This window comes from Mytilus californianus, unplaced genomic scaffold, assembly GCF_021869535.1.
Source record: "Mytilus californianus isolate M0D057914Y unplaced genomic scaffold, xbMytCali1.0.p SCAF_4, whole genome shotgun sequence".
Classification (NCBI taxonomy): domain Eukaryota; kingdom Metazoa; phylum Mollusca; class Bivalvia; order Mytilida; family Mytilidae; genus Mytilus; species Mytilus californianus.
The window spans coordinates 7,222,308-7,244,950 of NW_026262690.1; the positions used below are offsets into that span (position 1 = coordinate 7,222,308).

Consider the following 22,643-nt stretch of genomic DNA (forward strand, 5'->3'; position numbering starts at 1 on the left):
GCTGAGATTTCTACTATTTCAAACTATAATGATATTCCTCTGCAGCTGTGTTTTTGTTCAATGTACAGTTTTAGCTTCCTTGACATCTAACACAGAATTTCGCTCAAATTGGTTCAAAGGACCGTCTTGAACTTGTATTGAGGTGAACATTTTATTTTATTGAGACATATGTATGTGAGTTTGAGATGAATAACAGCCGAATAATAGCGCATGTTCTTCAGTAGGTTCTTGGTTTTCTCCTGTGCTTGTAGCCTGTGATTTTGTTTTAGGAATTGATAGACTATATTCTTGTCTTTTCGGATACTTACTATATGGAATGGAATTTTTTGATGATATTTTCTATCATAGAAAATGACATGTAAATATTTCCAAGCAAAAACCTTTAGTTGTTTTATAGTGGGATGTTTTAATTAAATTGTCAGAGACAACTTCTATAAAGGTAACACCTGTTTGAAATACAATTAAAATGAAAAATGTCTATGTAAAACATCAGGTAAGAGTAATTAAGCTTAAAGGTTCAAACTGTGCAATATGTTATAAAGGTTGTGCATGTCGTTCAAATAAAATATGCATATTGTTAAGAGCTACTACAATGTACAACGCGAGAAATTAAATAAAACACGTATTAAATGTATATACGTAGGTGGGTGGAATTAATTCAGAATCAGAACGTATATACATGTACATGTATGTAGCCATCACAAGTTTTTAAATTCATATATTAAATAAATTAAAAATAATGTTTAAAATTTCATGAACATTTTGCTCTCGTGTACTGTAATCATGGTTATGTTTTCATCCATGCTTTCTATATATTCAAAAAATTTTGTATGACATGCAGTCTATGTCTTTGCTAGTGCAGTCAATTATAAGCTGAAGGAGTTTGCCATCATTTATAATGTTCTCATACATAGATTTGTCCCGCATTGTTTGATCTTATAGCAGTATGATTTTGATCTGATTTGTTCCAGTTCCGCACAATATAGGATAAAATGTTCCAGGTCTTCGCTTCTCTGTCCACACAATGGATTTTTTTTTTATCAAACTTGGCTCCCTTTGCTTGAAACAGATACGTTATAGACTATTCTTGCTTTTATTTATCCTGCCTTAACATCAATTGAGTTGGTTTTTTCACACTTTTCCAAGTATTCTGGGCTTGTTTAAGGCAGGTGGTGTTGTATCTTTTCGGATGATGTTTCCATTGTTTCTTGGTGGCATTTTTTTTTTCAGTAACCATTACGAAGAGAAATACTGTAAAAGAAAACCTAACCAACCGACCATTTTTACCAGTTACGTTTCGTCGTTACATCATCATGGAATCCCTACCAGTATGTATTCCCAATAGTTTATTTAAAGTTAGAAAATAATGTCGGAGTACGCCAATTCTATATTTCTCTAATATTCCATAAGTTTTTGGGGCTGGGACATAATATATTGAAATAGTCCCAGCTTGGGGACAGGACAATTTTGTTTGCCCTCCCCCTTTTCCAAAATCTGTTTTTTGTTTGTTTGTTTGTTTGTTTCGTTTAATTTTAATTATTCTCGTATTTTTTTCTGTGTAATACTTACACATATTTACCAGAAACAATATTTGTTTACGATTTACACACTGTATCAATTAACCGTCAGTGACCGTCGCTGTCCAGTCTAGTAAACTAGAAATAGGCATTGATAGCAAATCGTAAAGAAATGTTGTTTCTAGTATATGTGTGTAATACATAAACACAAAAATGATTGAAATTTGAAGAAAACAAAAAAATATCGGATTTTGGGGGGAAAGGGGAGGGGGGGGCAAAAAATTCTCCTCACGGCTCCAAGGAATTACATGATTGATAATCTATGTAAATCCTTGCTCTATCAAAATATCAATCATGCAAACTCAAAACCAGTGGTGATACATGTTACACTTCATTTAGAATGTTCCGAATGAAAACCATGTATGGATTGAGCAGAGTTTCCGGAAATATCTCATACACTTTCCAGTGACGGATTGATTTTAGAAAGTTCATTTCCGTAAACAAAAGTAAGTTTTTTTTTCATCTGGTTTATTTGTTTATTCACTTTCGTTTGGTGCGTTTCAGCAGGCAATTTGATACTCCGTGTCTTAAAGGTTTTCACACTGAATATCCCTAAAAAGATTTAATTGTTATGTAACATTGAAATAATGGTATCCTGTATCCAGGTGACAGACTGAAACTGAAACTAAAACATCCTTTCAGATTTTTATTACGATGCAGTCCGGTAAATCCGCACACTTTGATCGTATATATTTCTGCTAAATTTTTTTCAAATTGTATCATATTTAATATGAATCGATTCACTGGCAAATCTATTTTGAGTAGTTAATCTCATTTCCCCAAAAATATCTGAAATATTTTTTTAAAATCAACAAAACAAGTGGGGTTCGTGGTCTAGTGGATAGGACAGATGGCTCTAGTGCTGAAGGTCCTGGGTTTGATTCTGACTCAGGGCGCTGGAAAATGGCTACTTTGAGCTGGAGATCAATCTTCTGATATCTCTCCAGTTTGTCTGTTTCCGCCGAGTGGCCCGGTGGTTCTTTCCGAGTACTTTGGCTTTTACCACCATAATAACAGACTTCCCGGTGTCCTAGCACTCTCTTTGTGTTGGGGTGGGGATTGTCCTTGTAAAAATTGTCGTAAATACGTTAGTGGCACATCTCCATTAATTCCGATAGTAATGCTTCATTTAAGTCCAATTTGAAATATTAAATCATTTTTTTTTTTATGTTCGTCAACAAAAAAATGTATACATTTTCGACGATAAATCCTATGTGTGATTCAAAGTCCTGAGCAATTTTCTTATTTGGCCGCCCTCAGAAGACCTACAATCACAAAAGGGATTATTCATCTCCTAGAATACGATATAAGGCATAAGTTTTGCTCCAAATTATGCTTATCTTATTTTGTGCTTTCCAACATTTTGAGCACAATTCTGCTAAAGGTAGTTTAGGCCACCGTACCAGTTTAAGTTTTACCATAGTTGTTTCAGCCACATCATTTATAAATGTTCATATATATATGCATTAAGTATTTTGACAGGAAATAAGTTAAAAAAGGAAAATCTTTAACAAAAATGAAATCTGTACATATCAGAAAGTGTGTCATATTACATTATCATGTTATCGTCCTGAATATGCATATCAATTTGCTGCTGAACGTTATGCAGCCATTCATCATCATCATGTCTGTTTGTAGAAATAATTACATTTCCCTCTCTTTTTAACAAAAAAACCCATGATCATGATGATTTAAACGTTTTTACATACAAAGTATGGCCAAAACAACTACGGCTGAAGCAGTACAATGTCGTGTGGAAATTGCACATACATGTACAATTTTTTTTTACCACCAAGCAAGACAGTCAGTACATAATCGTACATATAATAAGCTTTTGAATGATATTTTGATAAAATACTATTTAAGGTGGATGCATTAAAGTCATTAACTTAAAGTTCTTTTGAAAAATGTCACTCTTCTATTAATGTCCCCAATTCCTCATAGAACATCAATTCATTGATACCAGTACTTTAAATTTGTGTAAAACATGTACATGTACATACTAATTACATTTTTTTACTTCAGATATGGAGCTTGAATCTAGTATAAATCTGCAGATGTGACAACTACAATAAATATGTCTCCTGGAGTTTCATTTTTCTGTGTAATCATACTCTGTTATTTTGTGTCAGTTGTCCAAGGTAAGATAATTTTGAGTCAATTGTCCAAGGTAATATCATTTTGTGTCAATTGTCCAAGGTAAGATCATTTTGTGTCAGTTTTCCAAGGTAAGATAATTTTGTGTCAGTTGTCCAAGGTAAGATCATTTTGTGTCAACTGTCCAAGGTAAGATCATTTTCCTTATTTTAACTCAGCTGGTCAAACGAACAAAGGGCCAGTATGTCAACTTTTGGTGTCTGCCTATCAAGTATAGTATCAACTGTCTTCCATAGATCATTAACTATTTTTAAATCTTCACTTTAGGTACACAGTTAGGAGTTTGGTTTCGCATTTTGGCCCCGGTGGATTTTTCAAATATGAAAGTTATTGTGCAATAAAATTCATTTTTAGACAGCTGAGTACTTATTTAGCCTTCAAAGATGGTTTATAAGAACATAAAGATTATTTTTTACATGTTTTATGGGCTATTTTCTGTTTGACTCTCCGTATTTTCATAGCTAGACCGGCCATAGGTCCAGAAATTAATTTAGTGTTTACAAACACTTTTTTTCTACACGAAGTTTTTGACGCAATTTTACAAAAAAATGAGATGAAAGACATATGATTTTTATTGGATTTCTTGTAAATAGTTTCAGGAAAGGTACTACTCCAAGCAATTGAAATTCTACTTCTGGCCAAATTTTGGGGAAATATATGACATCTTTTCCCCCCTATTTGCAATATTTTATAACAAATGAATGCAGATTGTTGCCATGGATACACCAAAAAGAAATTATATTTTACCATTTTAACTACTGGATATAAAATCTATGGAAGATTCTGATTACATACATATGCACATATATGACACAAACAGTAAGCTTTATTTGCAAGAAAGCAATGAAAAGGGGATGGTAAAATTTATGATGGTAAATTTTAATATTTTTTCCTAACTGTTTATTGCTACCTTAATCTCCAAGCAAATTGAGGCCCAGCTGTTGGGGCCAAACTGGCATGCATCATCCTTAGGTACCCTCTATTGTAACTAAAAGTGGAAATTGGACAAAAAAAACATGAAGACCAATTTCTTAGCTAAACCGTGGGTCAGATAATATAAAAGAATATCAATATTTCTTAATAGTCTTGTCTGAAACCTCTTGGCCAAATAAAACCTTCTCTTCTTTCTTGTATAAAGGTATGTCCAATATTACTGTCATTAACTCAACATGGCTGCTATTCTTAATATTTGAACTTGGTGATAAAATCAACAACAAAACCAATTTTACAATTCAGCAAGGGACTAATTTCTATAAAACTTTGAGGACATGATTCATTTGTGACCCCAACTATTTTCAAACATGGCAAGTAAAAAATATTTGACAAAGTTCAAAAGGTTAATTATGTGAACGATAAATTGCTGCAGATATGACAGAACTTTCTCAATTTTTGTTGATGAACCCACCAGTCTTCATACGTTACTTTTCAAATAGTTATTCTGAAAAATCATGTGATGGGCAAATTGCTACCGAACGTTTGTTGAAAGATATATTCATGATCTTCTTTAAGATTAAGTTTATAACTACAAATGTACCTTCAAACATTGCTGCCACCATTTCTATATAAGAAGTATAATAAAAATATGTGATAAGTCATGTGAAGGTCAATTGCTATTTAAATATTATAATAAGGTACATTCACAATTTGTTGTTGTTAACCTCATCTGCCTTCAACTATATATATTACTAAAAATAGCATGTTAGTCCTCACCACAATTCAGTCAAGCTAAGTAGGTATTAAGAAGGCGTTAATTAATATTTACAAAAAAAAAAAAAAATATAATTTGAAAATCATGCAAAAGATCAGTTGCTAGCAAACTTTGGTTTAATAAAACATTGTTTATCCATCTAATAGAGTTTGGTTGATGTTCCTATCTTGTTCACATGTTCTTGTCCTGATATGTATGTTATATTTATCATCTGTCCTTATTTTACAGGTGAAATAGTTCTGTTTCGTCATGTCCTTATTTTACAGGTGTAATATGTCTGTTTAATCATCTGTCCTTATATTACAGGTGTAATATGTCTGTTTTATCATCTGTCCTTAATGTACAGGTGTAATATGTCTGTTTTATCATCTGTATTTATTTTGCAGGTGTAATATGTCTGTTTTATCATCTGTCCTTATTTTGCAGGTGTAATATGTCTGTTTTATCATCTTTCCTTATTTGACAGGTGAAATATGTCCGTTTTATCATCTTTCCTTAATGTACAGGTGTAATATGCCTGTTATAACGTCTGTCCTTATTTTACAGGTGTAATATGTCTGTTTTATCATCTTTCCTTATATTACAGGTGTAATATGTCTGTTTTATTATCTGTCTTTAATGTACCGATGTAATATGTCTGTTTCATCATCTGTCCTAATTTGCATGTGTAATATGTCTTTTTCATCATCTGTCCTAATTTGCAGGTGTAATATGTCTGTTTTATCATCTGTCCTTATTTTACAGGTGAAATATATCTGTTTTATCATCTGTCCTTATTTCACAGGTAAAATATGTCTGTTTTATCATCTGTCCTTATTTCACAGGTGTAAACTGTCTGTTTCATCATCTGTCCTAATTTGCAGGTGAAATATGTCTGTTTCGTCATCTGTCCTAATTTGCAGGTGTAATATGTCTGTTTTATCATCTGCCCTTAATGTACAGGTGTAATATGTCTGTTATATCATCTGTCCTTATTTTACAGGTACAATATGTCTGTTTTGTCATCTGCCCTTATTTTACAGGTGTACTATGTCTGTGTATGTATATATCATCTGTCCTTAAAGTATATGTGTAGTATGTCCGTGTCATCATCTGTTCTTATTTTACAGGTGTAATATGTCTGTTTTATCATCTGAAATCCGATTGTGATTACAGACTGGATGGATTTGCAATGTCCAGAATCCAGGCCACAATCAATGAATGTAATGATCCAGTTGATATTACATTAAGAATAACAGTAAGTTTACTACGGTTCAGTGCCTTTTCATGAATGAGACTTGAGTTAAAACATTGTTTATAATAACAGTAGTATGTTTGTCATGACTTTTATTGGTGAAGACACATATGATGAATATGAACAATACATAATATACAGACTTCGGCTTTATGGCCAGGTCTGTCTTTTTAGAATTAAGACCAAAGAAGCACTTACATGTTTTTGGGTTTTTTTCATAATCAAATTTTAGAATAAACAGTTAGTGTTAGATGCAGTCCATCAAAAAATTGTAAAATAGTAATTTTTGTATCATTGTTTACATTTGTATCACTGATCTAGGAGAGCTACAGTTAAATCATTGTTTAATTGTTATGTTTTTGTCAAACGGATCTAGGAGAACTTCAGTTAAATCTGTGTTAGGAGGGGATTAAGATTGCTGCCGAGCTGAAAACACTGTGAAAAGTCAGCTCCCAGTTTTTTGCAGTTTTATGTGTTTTATATGAATTGTTGCATGATAAAAAGTGGATAGACTGATAGATAACAATTTGCTGAATCATTGGATGCCAACTTATGAGAAAAATTTGGTGGAACTTTTGTGATATTTACAGAAAACCATTTTTTGGATTTAAGTGTTCACCTATTTATTGATTATATTTACTTGATCACAAAGGATTTAATACAACATGCCTGGAGGCAATAGCCTTACAAGTAACAGATCTGTGAATAAAAGTGGAAAATGTGGAAACACTGTCCAGACTTTACTAGCTGCCAAAGTAGATAAAGTTGACAAAGAAAAAACAGAAAAACCTAATAAACAACCAAAAAGAACTCACTCTGAAGTGTCAAATGAATCAAATACAAGTGTTGATCTGACTGGTATAATTAGTATACAAAGGGACTTAGATGAAATTAAACAAAACCTTGAGGGTGGATTAAAAAAGATAGACCTTGAAAATGCAACAAAAGATCTTGTTAAGTCAAGTGATCTGGAAGTCATTGTAACATCTATTGTGAAGAATTTATTTAAAGAATTTACTTCATCATTAGAGACAAAAATTGATGAAAAAGTATCAGAAGTTATAGGGGAAATGCAAGAGAAAATAGATGCATTATCAATTGAAAATGAGAACTTGAGGGAGAAAGCTGAGGTAGCTATGAAAAGCCTATCTGCAACAAAGAAAGAATTACACCAAAATGAAAGACTGACAAGAGAAGCGATTACCAGCAGCAACTATAATGAACAATATTCTCGCAAAAACAACATAAGAGTTATAAACTTTCCATGGCGAGAGCGACAAGATCTGCGTGCAGACTTTATAAGTAAAGTGAAAAGGGACATGAATGTAGAACTTGAGGAAAGAGATGTTGTCGCCATCCATAGAATTCCATCTGACAAATTAGGACCAAAGCCTCTAATTGTGAGATTATTTAGTAGCGATGTTAAACGAAGAGTGATGCGAGAAAAGAAGAATTTACAAGACCATGTAAGATTTTATGATGACATTTCCAAAAGAAACATTGAATTGATGAAAAGACTAAATGAGACTGAATGGTTCAGCGACGTATGGTACTTCAACTGTGGTGTATATGGAAGGATATCTGATGGTCTACAGCTGAAGTTCAATATTTTTGATGACATTTTTCTTAGATTGAGACAAAGGAAATAAGTAGTTAACTTAGTATATGACTTTCATTGTTACATGTACATTATGTCTTGATGAATTTTATTTTTTTTTTTTTAAAGTGTTTTTCTTATTTTCATGGGACAAATCTTAATACTATAAAAGTTGTCTCCACTTTGTAAAATAGTTGACTATGTCATAACTGATAAATCATATACAGGATATATTAAATTGAAAGAACAATTATACTGCAAAAAACTATTGTTCTGACATTAATTTAATAAAAAATGTCTGCCATCTTGATGCTAAATTTTTGTTTTTATCTCTATCTTTTTCTTTCCAGTCCTTTATTCTTTTTATTAATTATTGCATTTCTGCAATATCATTCCATTACATTTTGTTTTGGTTTAGTTTATGGTGAGTTTCCTACTTATCATTTTTTATGCTTCTATATGTTGGTGAAATGTTTTTCTTTAGTATTTTTTATACATATGGAGAATAATCAGATATTACTATTACAATTTTTTACGGTCATGTTATGTGCTAGTGTATTTATCGACATCATATCATGTGTGCCCTGAAGTTATTAACTGTTAATTGCCAAGGTTTGGGAGATAAAGTTAAAAGAAGAGATGTTTTTAACTATTTAAGAACAAAGAATTATAATATTTACTGTTTACAAGATACTCATTTCTTATGTGAAAATGAAAATAATATAAGAGCTATGTGGGGATATGATAGTTTTTTTTCATCATATAGTTCAAATTCAAGAGGTGTAGCAGTTATGTTTAATAACAACTTTGAGTTTAAGGTCCTAAAAGAAAAAAAAGATGTTGGTGGCAATTATTTAGTATTAGACTTAGTTGTTGATACTTTACATTTTACACTTGTAACTATTTATGGACCAAATATAGATAATCCAATTTTTTATGATCAAACTATGTCAATTATAGATGATTTTGGTAATGATAGCTATATGATATGTGGTGATTTTAATCTTGTTCTCAACCCTGATATAGATTATTTTAACTATTTACATGTAAATAACCCAAATGCTCGGGGAAAAGTTTTAGAAATCATTGAGGAAAGATGTCTCATTGACCCTTTCCGAGAACTTTACCCAGATTTGAAACGTTTCACATGGAGAACAAGAACCCCCTTTAAACAAGCAAGGCTAGATTTTTTTCTTTTGTCTGAAAATTTACTATGCTGTTTGAATAATTGTAATATTGAGCCTAGCTATCGCTCTGATCATTCTATGGTTATATTAAATCTAGAATTTAATCCATTTGATCGAGGTAGAGGATTGTGGAAATTTAATAATTCATTATTGTATGATCCAGAATATATAAAGATTGTTAAGGAAAAAATAGTAGAAGTTAAAAAACAATATGTTACACCTGTTTATGATATAGATAGAATTGAAGACATAAATAATGAAGATCTCCATTTTAATATTAACAGTCACTTATTTCTTGAGACAATGTTGATGGAAATTAGAGGCAAAACTATATCTTATTCAAGTTATAAGAAAAAAGTAAAAGAAAAACAAGAGAAAGATATTAGAAATGAAATCCTAATTTTGGAAGAAAAGGTAGATGAAGGTTCAATAAAGATTTTGGAAAATAAAAAATATGAATTAGAAAATATAAGAAAAGAAAAAATTAAAGGGAAAATAATTCGATCAAGAATACAATGGGTAGAAGAGGGTGAAAAACCTACTAGCTATTTTTGTGGGCTAGAATCAAAAAATTTTACAAATAAGATAATACCAAAAGTAGAAAAAGAAAATGGAGATGTAATTTCAAAACAAAAAGATATTTTGAAAGAAGTGAAATCTTTTTATGAAAATTTATATAAGAATAAAGATCAGTCAAAGGGAGATAAATTCAGTAAACTCGAAGAAGGATTGAAAGATATAAAGTTTAAAAAATTAACTGATGATGAGAAAAATAATCTTGAAGGTAAAATAACAATTGAAGAAGCTGGTTTGATATTGAAAAATATGAAAAATAATAAAACACCAGGATCTGATGGTTTCTCCACAGAGTTCTTTAAATTTTTTTGGAAAGATTTAAAAATTTTTGTTGTAGACTCCTTGAACTACAGTACTGAGATTGGTGAACTATCTGTTACGCAAAAACAAGGAACCATTACATGCCTGCCGAAAGGAAATAAACCTAGACATTTCTTAAAAAATTGGCGACCTATATCTTTATTAAATACAGTTTATAAAATTGGCTCTGGAGTTATGCAAAACGCTTTAAAACAGTTTTAGATAAACTGATAGATTTCGATCAAACTGGATTTATTAGTGGGAGATATATTGGAGAAAATCTTCGTTTAATTTATGATATTATGCAATTTACTGAGGAAAAAGACATTCCAGGACTTTTATTGCTCATAGATTTCGAAAAGGCATTTGATTCAATTTCTTGGGAATTTTTAACCAGTGTCTTGAAGTTGTTCAATTTTGGAGAATCAATAATTAATTGGGTTAAAGTTTTTTATAACAATATTAAATCAGCTGTTAATCAGGGAGGACATCTATCAGAATTTTTTTCTATAGAACGAGGCTGTAGACAAGGTGATCCCTTGTCGCCTTATATTTTTATTCTCTGTGTTGAAATATTAGCACTAAAAATACGAAATAATGATAAAATAAATGGCATTACAGTTGCTCAAGCTGAGCACAAACTTTCACAATTTGCTGATGACACATCTCTTATTTTAGATGGTAAAGAAGAATCTTTGAATGAAGCATTAAATGAATTAGATTGGTTTGGAAATATATCTGGTTTAAATATTAATTTTTCTAAAACACAAGTTATTTGGATAGGAAATAAAAAGTATAGTAATGAGGTATTATGCCAAAATAGAAACCTTACATGGGGAGAAACATGTTTTAAGTTATTAGGTATAAGCTTTGATGTTAATCTTGATAGAATTGTAAAAATTAATTATGATGAAAAAATTGTACAAATAAAATGTGTAATTAAACAATGGTCAAAACGAAATCTTACTGTTATTGGTAGAATTACTGTTGTAAAGACATTGATATTGCCTATTTTAAATCATTTGTTTATATCCTTACCAAATCCAAGTGATGATATTTTAAAAAATGTTATTGAACTTATGTACAATTTTATATGGAGTTCACCAATTGATAGAATAAAGAGAGATGTTTTACAAAATGATATTGAAGATGGTGGACTCAAAATGATAAATCTTAGTGCATTTATTTTAGCACTGAAGTGTACGTGGATAAGGAGATTATTTAAAACAGACAACAAATGGCAGAATGTTTTTTTGTCAAATGTTCATGTAGAACTTGAAAAATTTTATGGTTGTGGAAGTGTTTATATACAAAAATTACAACAAAATATAAAAAATAAATTTTGGCAAGATGTTCTGAAAGCATGGCAACTTCTCAGAGAAAAAGATGAATATGACAGTTGGGAATGCTTTCTTGCTAGTCCAATCTGGCTTAACAATAACATAAAGGTAGCAAATAAACCTATTTTTTATAAAGATTGGTTTGAAAATGGTATAAGATTTATAAATGATATTGTAAATGAAGATGGGACTTTTTTCTCTCATCAAGAATTAGAAGAAATGTATCAGATAAATGTGAATTTCATGAGATATAATAGTATTATATCTGCTATACATCAAGCATCAAAATCATTTGTGGGAAAAAATCACAAATTAGAACTACCTTTAATTCCATCTGCTATTAAAAGACTTGTTAAAAGTTCAAAAGGATCTAAAGATATGTATATTGTTTTAAATAAAAATAAAAGTGTTCCCACTAGTCAGTTAAGATGGACTGAAATTTTTGGCTTTGATCAAAATCATTGGAAAAAAATTTATAAAATGCCATTTGTTGTCACAAATAATACTAAGTTACAGTGGCTGCAGTATAGATTCAATCATCGAATCTTAGCTACAAACAAATTTCTTCATAAAATTAAGATTTATGATAATCCAAATTGTACATTTTGTAATAGAGAAATTGAAACATTAGAACATTTATTTTGGGATTGTGAACATACACAGATATTATTAGAAAAGATTGAAAATTGGTTTCTGACCAATGGAGTTAGTGTATTTTTTACAAAAGAAGTTTTTTTGTTTGGTAACATTGCAAAAATATCAAAAGGCAATGCAGAAAATACTCTTTTTCTTACCATAAAGCAATATGTTTATAATACCAGATGTTTTAAAAAAAAACTGTCAATAAACTCAGTAAAAGAGAAGATGAAATATGTGTATGCAATTGACAAAAATATTGCTATGAAAAACAAATGTGAACATCAGTTTCACAGAGAATGGAACATTTTTAATAGATTACTTAGTTAAGTACAAAAATGTATACACTTTAAATTTAATATTATACATGTTATACATGAAAATGCTGTATTTACTATGCTAAAATAGAATTCAATGTCTAGATGAATTGTATTGAAAACTCACCACACTATTTTCTCTCACTCTCTTTCTCTCTCTCTCCGGTGTTCAGACTGCTTTACTCTTTATCTTATATTTGTATATTTAAAAAAAAAATTGCTTCCTAATAAAAAGATGTATTGTTAAGATAATATCAATAGATTTATATATTGTTATTATTTGTGTATACACTGTATTATGTTGTAAATTGGAAGTTATAAATAATAAAAATTAAAAATTAAAAAAAAAATCTGTGTTAATGATGTAGTGTCATAATATAGTCCAGAGTCCAAAGTTAATATCCATTGTCTGTGTAAATTTACTAATACTTTGTTCTGTAATATAAGGCGCAAGGAAGACAATTTTAATACCATGAAATTGGCAATTATTTCTTGTTATGTCTGTCTTTTGGAAATATTTTGTTCTTTATGATAAATTGAGCTTAGTTGAAACAAAGATGCAACTATATAAAAAATAAAAAATTTAAGCTACAGACAGGTGGTTTTATTACCAGAAGGATAATATGGAAGATTTTAATAAACTTAAAAGTTTTATATAAAAGTAAAACAACAAAGTACAAATCTTAAAAAATTCTATATCCAACAAAAAAGCATTTTCCTATGCCTTTGTCTTTCTTTAAAAAAATATAAGTATTGCTAACAATTTTAGAATTTATTCATACATTTTTGTATTATTCAAAAATTCAGTCAATATGTGTTCTACAAGGATCACCAGTCCTTCACCTTTCTTTTGATACCTTAATAACCAAAATATATTCTACATAGTTTTATATTTACACCTATGCGTAGGAACTATTTTGTTTTCAATATGTACTACTTTCCAGTATGTTCTTTTGTGATTAAGCCTGATTTAATGGTGTTACATCTTACAAAGTCTATCCAAATTATTTTAGCAAAGAATCCCGCTCAAACCTGTGCTAGGGGCCATCTTAAGTGTGCAGTGAGGTGAGAGTTTTTTTTTGTTTTTTTTTTGCTCCGTGTTGAAGGCATCACTGTGACTTTGAGATGAAAAACAGCAATAAAAGCACTGTTCCTTTGCTTTTTGTGTGTTTTTTGCTGTGCATGTACTGATTTTGTGTCATGGATGGATACCCCATATCCTTCGTTTTTCTATTATGTCCATTAAATACAAGTCATTCATGATTTTAAGATTCACACCTTATTTACAATGGCAAAGCTATTCCTCTTGAGAAATTGAAAATTAGCAAAATATGCTTACTTTCAAATGAGATGATTTTGAAACAGGAAATTATTAAAGTTATATTAATAGAAGAAACTAAAATGCAATTTCATATATCTATCAAATGAAGGCAAATAATATCTTGTTAGAGACTATCCAATATCATCCCTTCTGTTTGTATCTTGTTGGAGACTATCCAATATCATCCCTTCTGTTTGTATCTTATCAGAGACTATCCAATATCATCCCTTCTGTTTGTATCTTGTTAGAGACTATCCAATATCATCCCTTCTGTTTGTATCTTGTTAGAGACTATCCAATATCATCCCTTCTGTTTGTATCTTGTCAGAGACTATCCAATATCATCCCTTCTGTTTGTATCTTGTTAGAGACTATCCAATATCATCCCTTCTGTTTGTATCTTGTTAGAGACTATCCAATATCATCCCTTCCGTTTGTATCTTGTTAGAGACTATCCAATATCATCCCTTCCGTTTGTATCTTGTTAAGAGACTATCCAATATCATCCCTTCTGTTTGTATCTTGTTAGAGACTATCCAATATCATCCCTTCTTTTTGTATCTTGTTAGAGACTATCCAATATCATCCCTTCTGTTTGTTTTGAATGCTTTGGAGAAATATTGGATTATCTCCCTATGAACTGAAATTAAAACTTATTAGCTAAAGAATATTACACTTAAACATTTAGGTTTTAGCTTATGTACTGGTCATCTATTTAAAAATGAGGAGGTATGTTTTATGAATGGTAAAAAAACAGTAACTTGACCATTTTAAATCAATTTAAAAATCAGCAACCTTAACTCTATGTCATATCCTCCATTAAAATGGGATCATCTGTAAACTTTATAGCATTGTCAGTATATGGTTTATCTTGCCATTGGCCTACTAAAATTAATGACTTGATAGGAGTTTCCAAGAGTTCTTACCAATGAAAGAGTTTTGTTTGATGATACAAATTTAAAGTCTGCCAAAATGGAGATTGGAACTTCTTGATTGTAAACAATTTATAATGTTTAGTTATGTTTTTTTTTAATGTTAAATCAGTAGCTATTAATGTTTTATTACATGTTTTAGTGTGAAAAGCCCAAACTTGATTGGAGTAGAACATTTACAGGTGCTATAGACACAGAGGAAGTACCAGGATATTGGCAGAATATTTACCTACAGGTTAAACAACAATATTCTTCCAGTTCTAAGAAATATGGCATTCAGGTAAAAAAAATAAGGTTTTTATAGAGAAAAGGTTTTATATACAAAAAATAGATTAATATTGAGTGATGAAAATGTCAGAATAGTTTATTGTATAACTAAAATAATAAATTTCAAAGATGTTGTTGAGACCATGAGTTCTTCTTAAGGTAGCACAATAGTCTATTTTAGGAAATTTGGGTGTTTTTTTTTTAAATAGCTATAATCTTGTCATTTCTAAAGTTCTTAAGACAAATCAAATATCATATTTAAGGAGGGATTGCCAAAATGAGTTTGTAAAATGCATGTTTCTAGATATTACCTTATTTGGAAGAAGAAAAAATGGTTGCTGGGATTATATGTTTGTGTATGTCATATGACTTTGACCTACATTTGACACTCACTAATCAGGTAAAGTTTTCTGTATTTTCCTTAATACTGTTTTCTTTTCTGTTGTTGATTGTATGAACGATCGCTAAGCTTAGTAAATGTGACAGCAACTCAACATCAAAATAATCAAAAGATATACAAAGAGTAACAGTCTTCAACAAAAGACAGGTGTCTACACAATATATATAATATATATATATATATATATATATCATTCTGAGTATGTTGCTTATATAACATTATAGGTACCAGTTCTATCAGAAAAGTGTATAATATTTACATTACATTACAGGTAACAGTTCTCTCAGAGAAATTCAAAAATGTAGAAATAATGAATTCCACCCTAAAGCTTTATGGAGAAAGCTGTTCTGTCTGTAAGTACTTCATACAGAATAAAAAACAAAGGATAATGCCTATAAAAGGTCTCTTTCATTAAAAATTTCTAAGGGTTCTGCGGAACCCAGTGTCTCGCCTACTTTTGCTGTTAATCGCAGGCTCAACAAAAATGAGGAAAAAAATTAATAAAAATATTCCTCTCTATACTATCTTTTGATTGTATGTAGCTTCTGTCCAAGTTTGGTAAAAATCCAGGATAGTTTATGAATCTAATAAATGTTTTAAAAACTTAAACTGCAGACTGTATGTAATGTTAACTGGAAGAAAAACTAAGTCCATTTATAAGTTAAATACGGAAAAAATGGAACAAAATTTCCTTCTAGATACTGTCTTATGATCATAAACAAGCTTCTTTCCAAGTTTGGTAGAAATCCAGGATAGTTTAAGAAAGTTATTGAAATTTCAAAAACTTTAACCACAGAGTGAATGTAATGTTTCCTGGCAGAAAAACTAAGTCCATTTATAAGTAAAATATGGAAAAAATGGATTTTTTTTTTTACAAAAATTACTTTTGAATATTATCTTATGATCATAAACAAGCTTCTGTCCAAGTTTGGTACAAATCCAGGATAGTTTAAGAAAGTTGTTAAAATTTTAAAAACTTTAACCACAGAGTGAATGTAATGTTAACTGGCAGAAAAACTAAGTCCATTTATAAGTAAAATACGGAAAAAATGGAATTTTTTTTTTACAAAATTTACTTCTGGATACTATCTTATGATCATAAACAAGCTTCTTTCCAAGTTTGGTAGAAATCCAGGATAGTTTAAGAAAGTTATTGAAATTTCAAAAACTTTAACCACAGAGTGAATGTAATGTTTCCTGGCAGAAAAACTAAGTCCATTTATAAGTAAAATATGGAAAACATGGATTTTTTTTTTACAAAAATTACTTTTGAATATTATCTTATGATCATAAACAAGCTTCTGTCCAAGTTTGGTAGAAATCCAGGATAGTTTAAGAAAGTTATTAAAATTTCAAAAACTTTAACCACAGAGTGAATATTTGTGGCCGCTACCGCCGACGGAATGTAGGATCGCTATGTCTCACTTTTTCGACAAAAGTCAAAGGCTCGACAAAAACATCTTTCACATTCTAAATATTGTTCTGTAGAAAGGCATAAGATAATTGAACTCTTCGTCAATTTTCAATTTCAATTTAAAGTTAATACTTAATCAAACAAAATTTGGGTTTGTGTTTCATCTGCTGTGAATGTTCTGAAGCCAGACATAAATGTAACGTTGACCTGGTTGTAAATAACAAACATAAAGCTTTTAATAAAAATTATGGTTATGCAATTTAAAACTTACAAAGTGACTCAGGCATATCAATTTGACAAATACCAATAAACAACTTTATATATTAAAATGCAAGGTACCTTATTCAACAATATACCAAATATCAGTGGTCTACTGAAAACTTCTTCTGCATAAATACCCTTGTAAGGAAACTAAATATTTGAATATTTGAACATTTAAAACATTTCAAATTCACTGAACCATAACTGAGGTTGTTTTAAGATGGTGATGACGGATGGCTGTTTAATGTGTAACGGTAACTTAAATGCATATTCAGGACAGATAATGGAGAATGCCCCTTGGAGTGAAATTTTCTATATGTTTTCTACGCTGTACAAATATGGTTTTTATCCTCCAATTCAACGTCGAGTTTAACATATAGTTATATTACTTTCCTGTCATTGGTATTATTGTTGTGATTATTAGTCCCCTACCGACGAAGTCAAAGGGGTCTTTAGGTTTGCACTCCGTCTGTCAGTCCTGTCCATCCTTCAGTCCGGCAAATCAGTTTTCCACACTTTTTTTCTCATGCTTGAAGATATTGATTTGATAATTGGTATATAGTTTTCTCATGACAAGTTACAGATCAAGTTTGAATTTTGGTCCGATCTAATGATTTTATGCAGAGTTATGGTCCTTGGACTTAAAAAATTCACTCAAATAATCAGTTTTCCTCACTTTTTTTCATCATGCTTGAAGATATTAATTTGATAATTGGTATATAGTTTTATCATGACAAGTTACAGATCAAGTTCGAATTTTGTTCCGGTCTGATGATTTTGTGCAGAGTTATGGTCCTTGGACTTACAAAATTCACTCAAATAATCAATTTTCCACATTTTCATCAGTCATGCTTGAAGATATTGACTTGATATTTGTTATATAGTTTATACCATGACAAGTTATAGATCAAGTAAGCATTTTGTTCCAGTACAATGAATTTTTAACCGGTAGGGGACTATGTTTTGCCAGGCAATACTCACAGAATGCTTGTTGTAATGTCTGTTTATTTTGTTATTCAGTAAACCCGAGAGCCCAGATAGCAGTTGCAATACTAGGAACATTAGCAGGACTTGCTGTCATTGGTATTATTGTTGTGATTATTCTGAAGAAAAGAAGAGAAAGAGCTTTATCTTACCTATCAACACCACCTCTTGTACAAAATGCAGAACAGCCAGAAAATTCATTTCAGGCTAATTCTACACATGGAGTCATATCAGATGAGACAACCTATCAAAACAGACCAGATTTTCAAGACATGGTGACTTATTCTGGTCTCACCAGAAATGATCACCAGAGATTTTGATTCTAATCTTGATGTGTTGTTGTAATCATTACATCATTTAGCAAAATTGTTAAGTGGTTTATCAGGAGTATTCACTTTAAAACATGGCAGTTCAAAATAATTTTGTGATGTTGAAATGTTTAAGTACAGAGCACAGTACTGTAGAATTATATGATATAGTAATAGAAAATATTTTTTTTAACTGGAATCTCATACTTAAAGATGACATTTATGATACAGCAGTACATGTGTATTATAATTTTACATAGGGGGAACTGTTTGAAGGGGAAACAATATTGCATTGTAATTAAATTGTAATGTAGTCACAGTTTTTATTAAAAGATGTTCTGTATTTTTAGGGGGTAAAGTCCCGGTTAACTGGTCTGTTAAAGGGGGAGCTGCCATTTTGAATTTCTTAACTTATTGGTTTTTGATTTCTTCAATTAGAAACAAAATAGTCATATATCTCACCTTAAAATATCTTTTTGGTATATTTTATTTCCTACTGAATGAAACATAATGCTTATTCATGCCATATTTACATTTTGTGCCAGAAGCATACAACGACGTTATACTGTTCCATAGAGGAGAACAATGTTTCACAGAATTTTCCAGCTATCAGATTTTTACACCCAATAAAGTCTTCAATGGAAAGCTGTGTTTATTTTGCATTCTAATGGAGATAACTGTATTATTGTATATTAAGCTTTGTCTATGTAAAATGTAGGTCTTACTGTGGCAATTTAGTTTCCCTTGTGACACGAAGCAGAGTTATCTTCTAAATGTACTCCATATTTAGAATGTTCTTTACATATGACAACTATTTTGTGTAAGGTGTAAAGACCTCTTTTATTTTCAATTACCATTGCTCAAATCTGAAACACTTAAAAACACTCTTCATGAGTTGAATGTTATGAAATTACTCAACATTATTGATTTAAACAAATGTTTTTGTAAAGATACATATTTATTTTTTCAGTTTTTTGGTGTATTGGGTACAATGTATAATTTGAAGGGGGTCTCATTGGGGGGTTCTGATCCCGGATCCCGCTTAACGTTTTGTCAGATTCCTGTATCCCGCTTGCACTATGTACGTAAGCAATTCTCATTTTTTTGTAATTCCCGGTGTCCCGCTAGACTTCATTTCCCGTTTTCACGGCACAATAATTTGACTTTCACATGTCACTCTTACAAAAAATTGGCAATCCCGGGTCACGCTTAGACCCCAATGAGACCCATTTTGAAGTATGTATATATAGATTTTTATTTGGTGCAATACAGATAATAGTGCCATGTAAGTGCTTAAGCTGTTGTATTAAAAAATAAATCCTTATTGATTATGTGCAGGCTGGATTTGTAAATAGTTTCTATATGTATATATTTATTAACTTTGAAATCATGTTTTTTTTAATTTTTGAGCAATGCAGGAAGTTCGATTATTTAAAATTGAACCAGATACAAAATTCAAGTTTGAACAATACTTTGATTTCATATTTGATTGCAGTTCAAGTATTCAATTTTCTTGTGCAAGGTTGCTCTGGTTGGACATCAAGTTGTCATATAGTGGATTGAGATAAGATTTTTATCCTGCTTTTATGACAGTTTTTTTTTTAAAGTCAGCTTGCATTGTCTTTTCACAATATTAAAAAATCTGTATTATGAGCACTAAAACAAAGTTAATTCCTTTTTTTCATATTTTTTCAAATGTAAGATATATATATGATTTTTGCCAGTGTTGTAAGAACTTAATGAAAAATAACTTTGCATATCATACCACACTTGATTATATTCAACAAATACATATAGTGAATGGGTTATACATATACTAAATTCAGGGAGCTTGAAACATTTATTTATAGTACCCCTTTGGTTTTTTAGAACTTCACAACCATAAGTTTCATTTCATTTGTTAAACAGGAATATTTTTACATGTATTTTTCTATATATTTTATTTGCTTAGACTGGATATTTATAGGCAGCAATTTTCACGCGATAATCATATAACATATTCAAAAGTCCCAACATATATCCATAAACCTCATACAGTTTTAGCATAGAAATTTACATTTATGGCATGCGTAATTTGCATATTTCCATGATCTAAATCAAGGTTAGTGTCATATTCTGTTATTTATCAAGAATGTATTATAAGATTAATTGTCATGGTTGTGTTATGTAACATGTCAAGATTGTATTATAAGATTAATTATCATGGTTGTGTTATGTATAATGTCTAACTAAATAGAACCTGTTGAACATATTGTTAGTACTAGAATCGCCACCAACAAAACTTGCCAACATTTTTCCTGTCTTCCACTTGTTTGATATTTTTCCCACCAAATGTTTACTTCATGGATCAGGGATCAAGGTTAAGTTTTCGTGGTCATGTCTGTATCTCAGATACCATAAGCAAATTAAAAGGTCAACTATATTTGGTGAAAGGAATGATTGTAAGGTGTACATGTCTGTCTGGCAGGGTTTATCTGACCTTGACCTCATTTTCATGGATCAGTAGTCAAATGTTACGTTTTCATTGTTATTTCTGTTTCTCAGATACTATAAGCAGTAGGTCATTTTTTTTCTGTGTATAGAATGGTTGCATGGTGTTCATGTTGCCTGGCAGGGACCATTTGAATTTGACCTCATTTTTATGGTTCATTGGTCAATGTTGGAGTAATTAGGTCTGTTTCTTAGATCCTATAAGCAATACGTTTGGTGTAGGGTATAAAAATTCAATCATGATAAGTAAAGAAGGTGAGACATTTAAACATGTTTAAAGGATTTTGATGCAGGTGTCAAACAATGATTAATCATAAATATAAAACTAAAGCTTTCCAACCTGTAATCAAAATTTGTTGACATTGATTTATTTCCAGGGTATAATGTGAAGTGAACATTTTGTATGAATATTTTCATGAAGTAAGGTTCAGGTATATATTACCCTGTAGATAAGTTATATAATTGTTTAACTTCTTACTGTTGAATTACATTATTAATTATGATATATATATTCTGAAATAAAGAATAAGATTTTATGAAATATATGTTTTTAATTACAAAATTGATATGAGAATGTAAAACTAGGGGTTTTAACAAGGTTGTATGGCTAACCTGGATAATGTGATTCATGATAGGGTCATTCAGAAAAAACAAAAAATAATTTCAATGGTATTTATTAAATTGGATTCATTTCACATCATTGATGACAAGTATGTTCTTTATAGAAAGGTGTCCTCATTCCTATTAAGTAGAAGTAGTTTTGCTTTGTGAATGAAAGGAGAAAATGTGTCCAATTAGTACCAAGAATTGCTATTGTTGGCTATGGTTTTCAGCTGGATCTAAATGAAGAATTTCTCAAAGACTTGCATACAACATTCCTACAAAAAAGTAACAAGCTTATATTCAGACTAGCCATATAGTTTAAAAGAAGATTACGATACGGTATCTTAAAGGTTCCGTGGTTGCATCATACTGCTTAGTATGACATTTATTCAGTATTGAAAAAGAAATTTATGTATCCAATTTTGTAACAGAGCTTGTAATCTCCTTATATATTAATACAGTATTAAATATTTCTGTAATACATCCATTGGAAGTTTTGAAAAAAACACCTTTTTTAGGGTCACATGACTCTGTTGACTGCAATGATGTCTCTGTTGACTTGTAATGCCGCTGTTGACTATATTAATATCTCTGTTGAATGTTATAACGTTTTAGAATGTTGACTTTAATATAGCTTATTTGTTTTCCAAGGCAGGTTAGTACAAACCCCTAAACCCCCCCTGGCAACGGGCCTGGTTATGATCTCTCTGTTGACTGTTATGTCTGTTGACTTATGACGTCTCTGTTGATGTTATGATGTCTATGTTGACTGTCGTGCTGGCTCTGTTCACTATCATGATGTCTGTTGACTGTTGTGATGTGTCTACTCTTAAGCTGACAATACCACAATATCTTAGCTAACAAAATTTGTCCTATTTAATAAAATGGACTTTCTCTGTGAGTCTTCTCAGGCAACTTAACCATGATCATGTTATTATGTGTTTTCTTGACGAAAGCTTGAAAAGATGGACTGATGACCCCAATCATTATATAACTGCCCACTTCAGACAGCAGATGGACTGATGACCCCCATC

General features: G+C 30.6%; 1 protein-coding gene across 4 annotated transcripts; it reads left to right on the plus strand.

Annotated features, from left to right (window-relative positions):
- Positions 1 to 1,991: 1,991 nt before the first annotated feature.
- On the plus strand, positions 1,992 to 21,547 carry LOC127737389 (uncharacterized). Of its 4 annotated transcripts, none has more exons than XM_052248033.1 (6): positions 1,992 to 2,023; positions 3,603 to 3,718; positions 6,552 to 6,679; positions 15,025 to 15,162; positions 15,821 to 15,902; positions 18,245 to 21,547. In XM_052248033.1, the coding sequence occupies exons 2-6, from the start codon at positions 3,655 to 3,657 to the stop codon at positions 18,526 to 18,528; spliced, it is 696 nt and encodes a 231-aa protein (XP_052103993.1). In that variant the 5' UTR covers positions 1,992 to 2,023; positions 3,603 to 3,654; the 3' UTR covers positions 18,529 to 21,547. The 4 variants fall into 4 exon arrangements, with proteins under 4 accessions (XP_052103993.1, XP_052103994.1, XP_052103995.1 ...); XM_052248034.1 differs by lacking the exon at positions 1,992 to 2,023 and adding an exon at positions 2,052 to 2,070; XM_052248035.1 differs by lacking the exon at positions 1,992 to 2,023 and adding an exon at positions 2,092 to 2,110.
- Positions 21,548 to 22,643: the final 1,096 nt, after the last annotated feature.

Bases quoted from the DNA above. Each gene is read 5' to 3' on its own strand.
- LOC127737389 (XM_052248033.1), top strand. From the start codon at position 3,655: ATGTCTCCTGGAGTTTCATTTTTCTGTGTAATCATACTCTGTTATTTT. The intron at 6,680-15,024 runs GTAAGTTTACTA...TACATGTTTTAG, and splicing joins ATATTACATTAAGAATAACA to TGTGAAAAGCCCAAACTTGA. The intron at 15,163-15,820 runs GTAAAAAAAATA...ATTACATTACAG, and splicing joins CTAAGAAATATGGCATTCAG to GTAACAGTTCTCTCAGAGAA.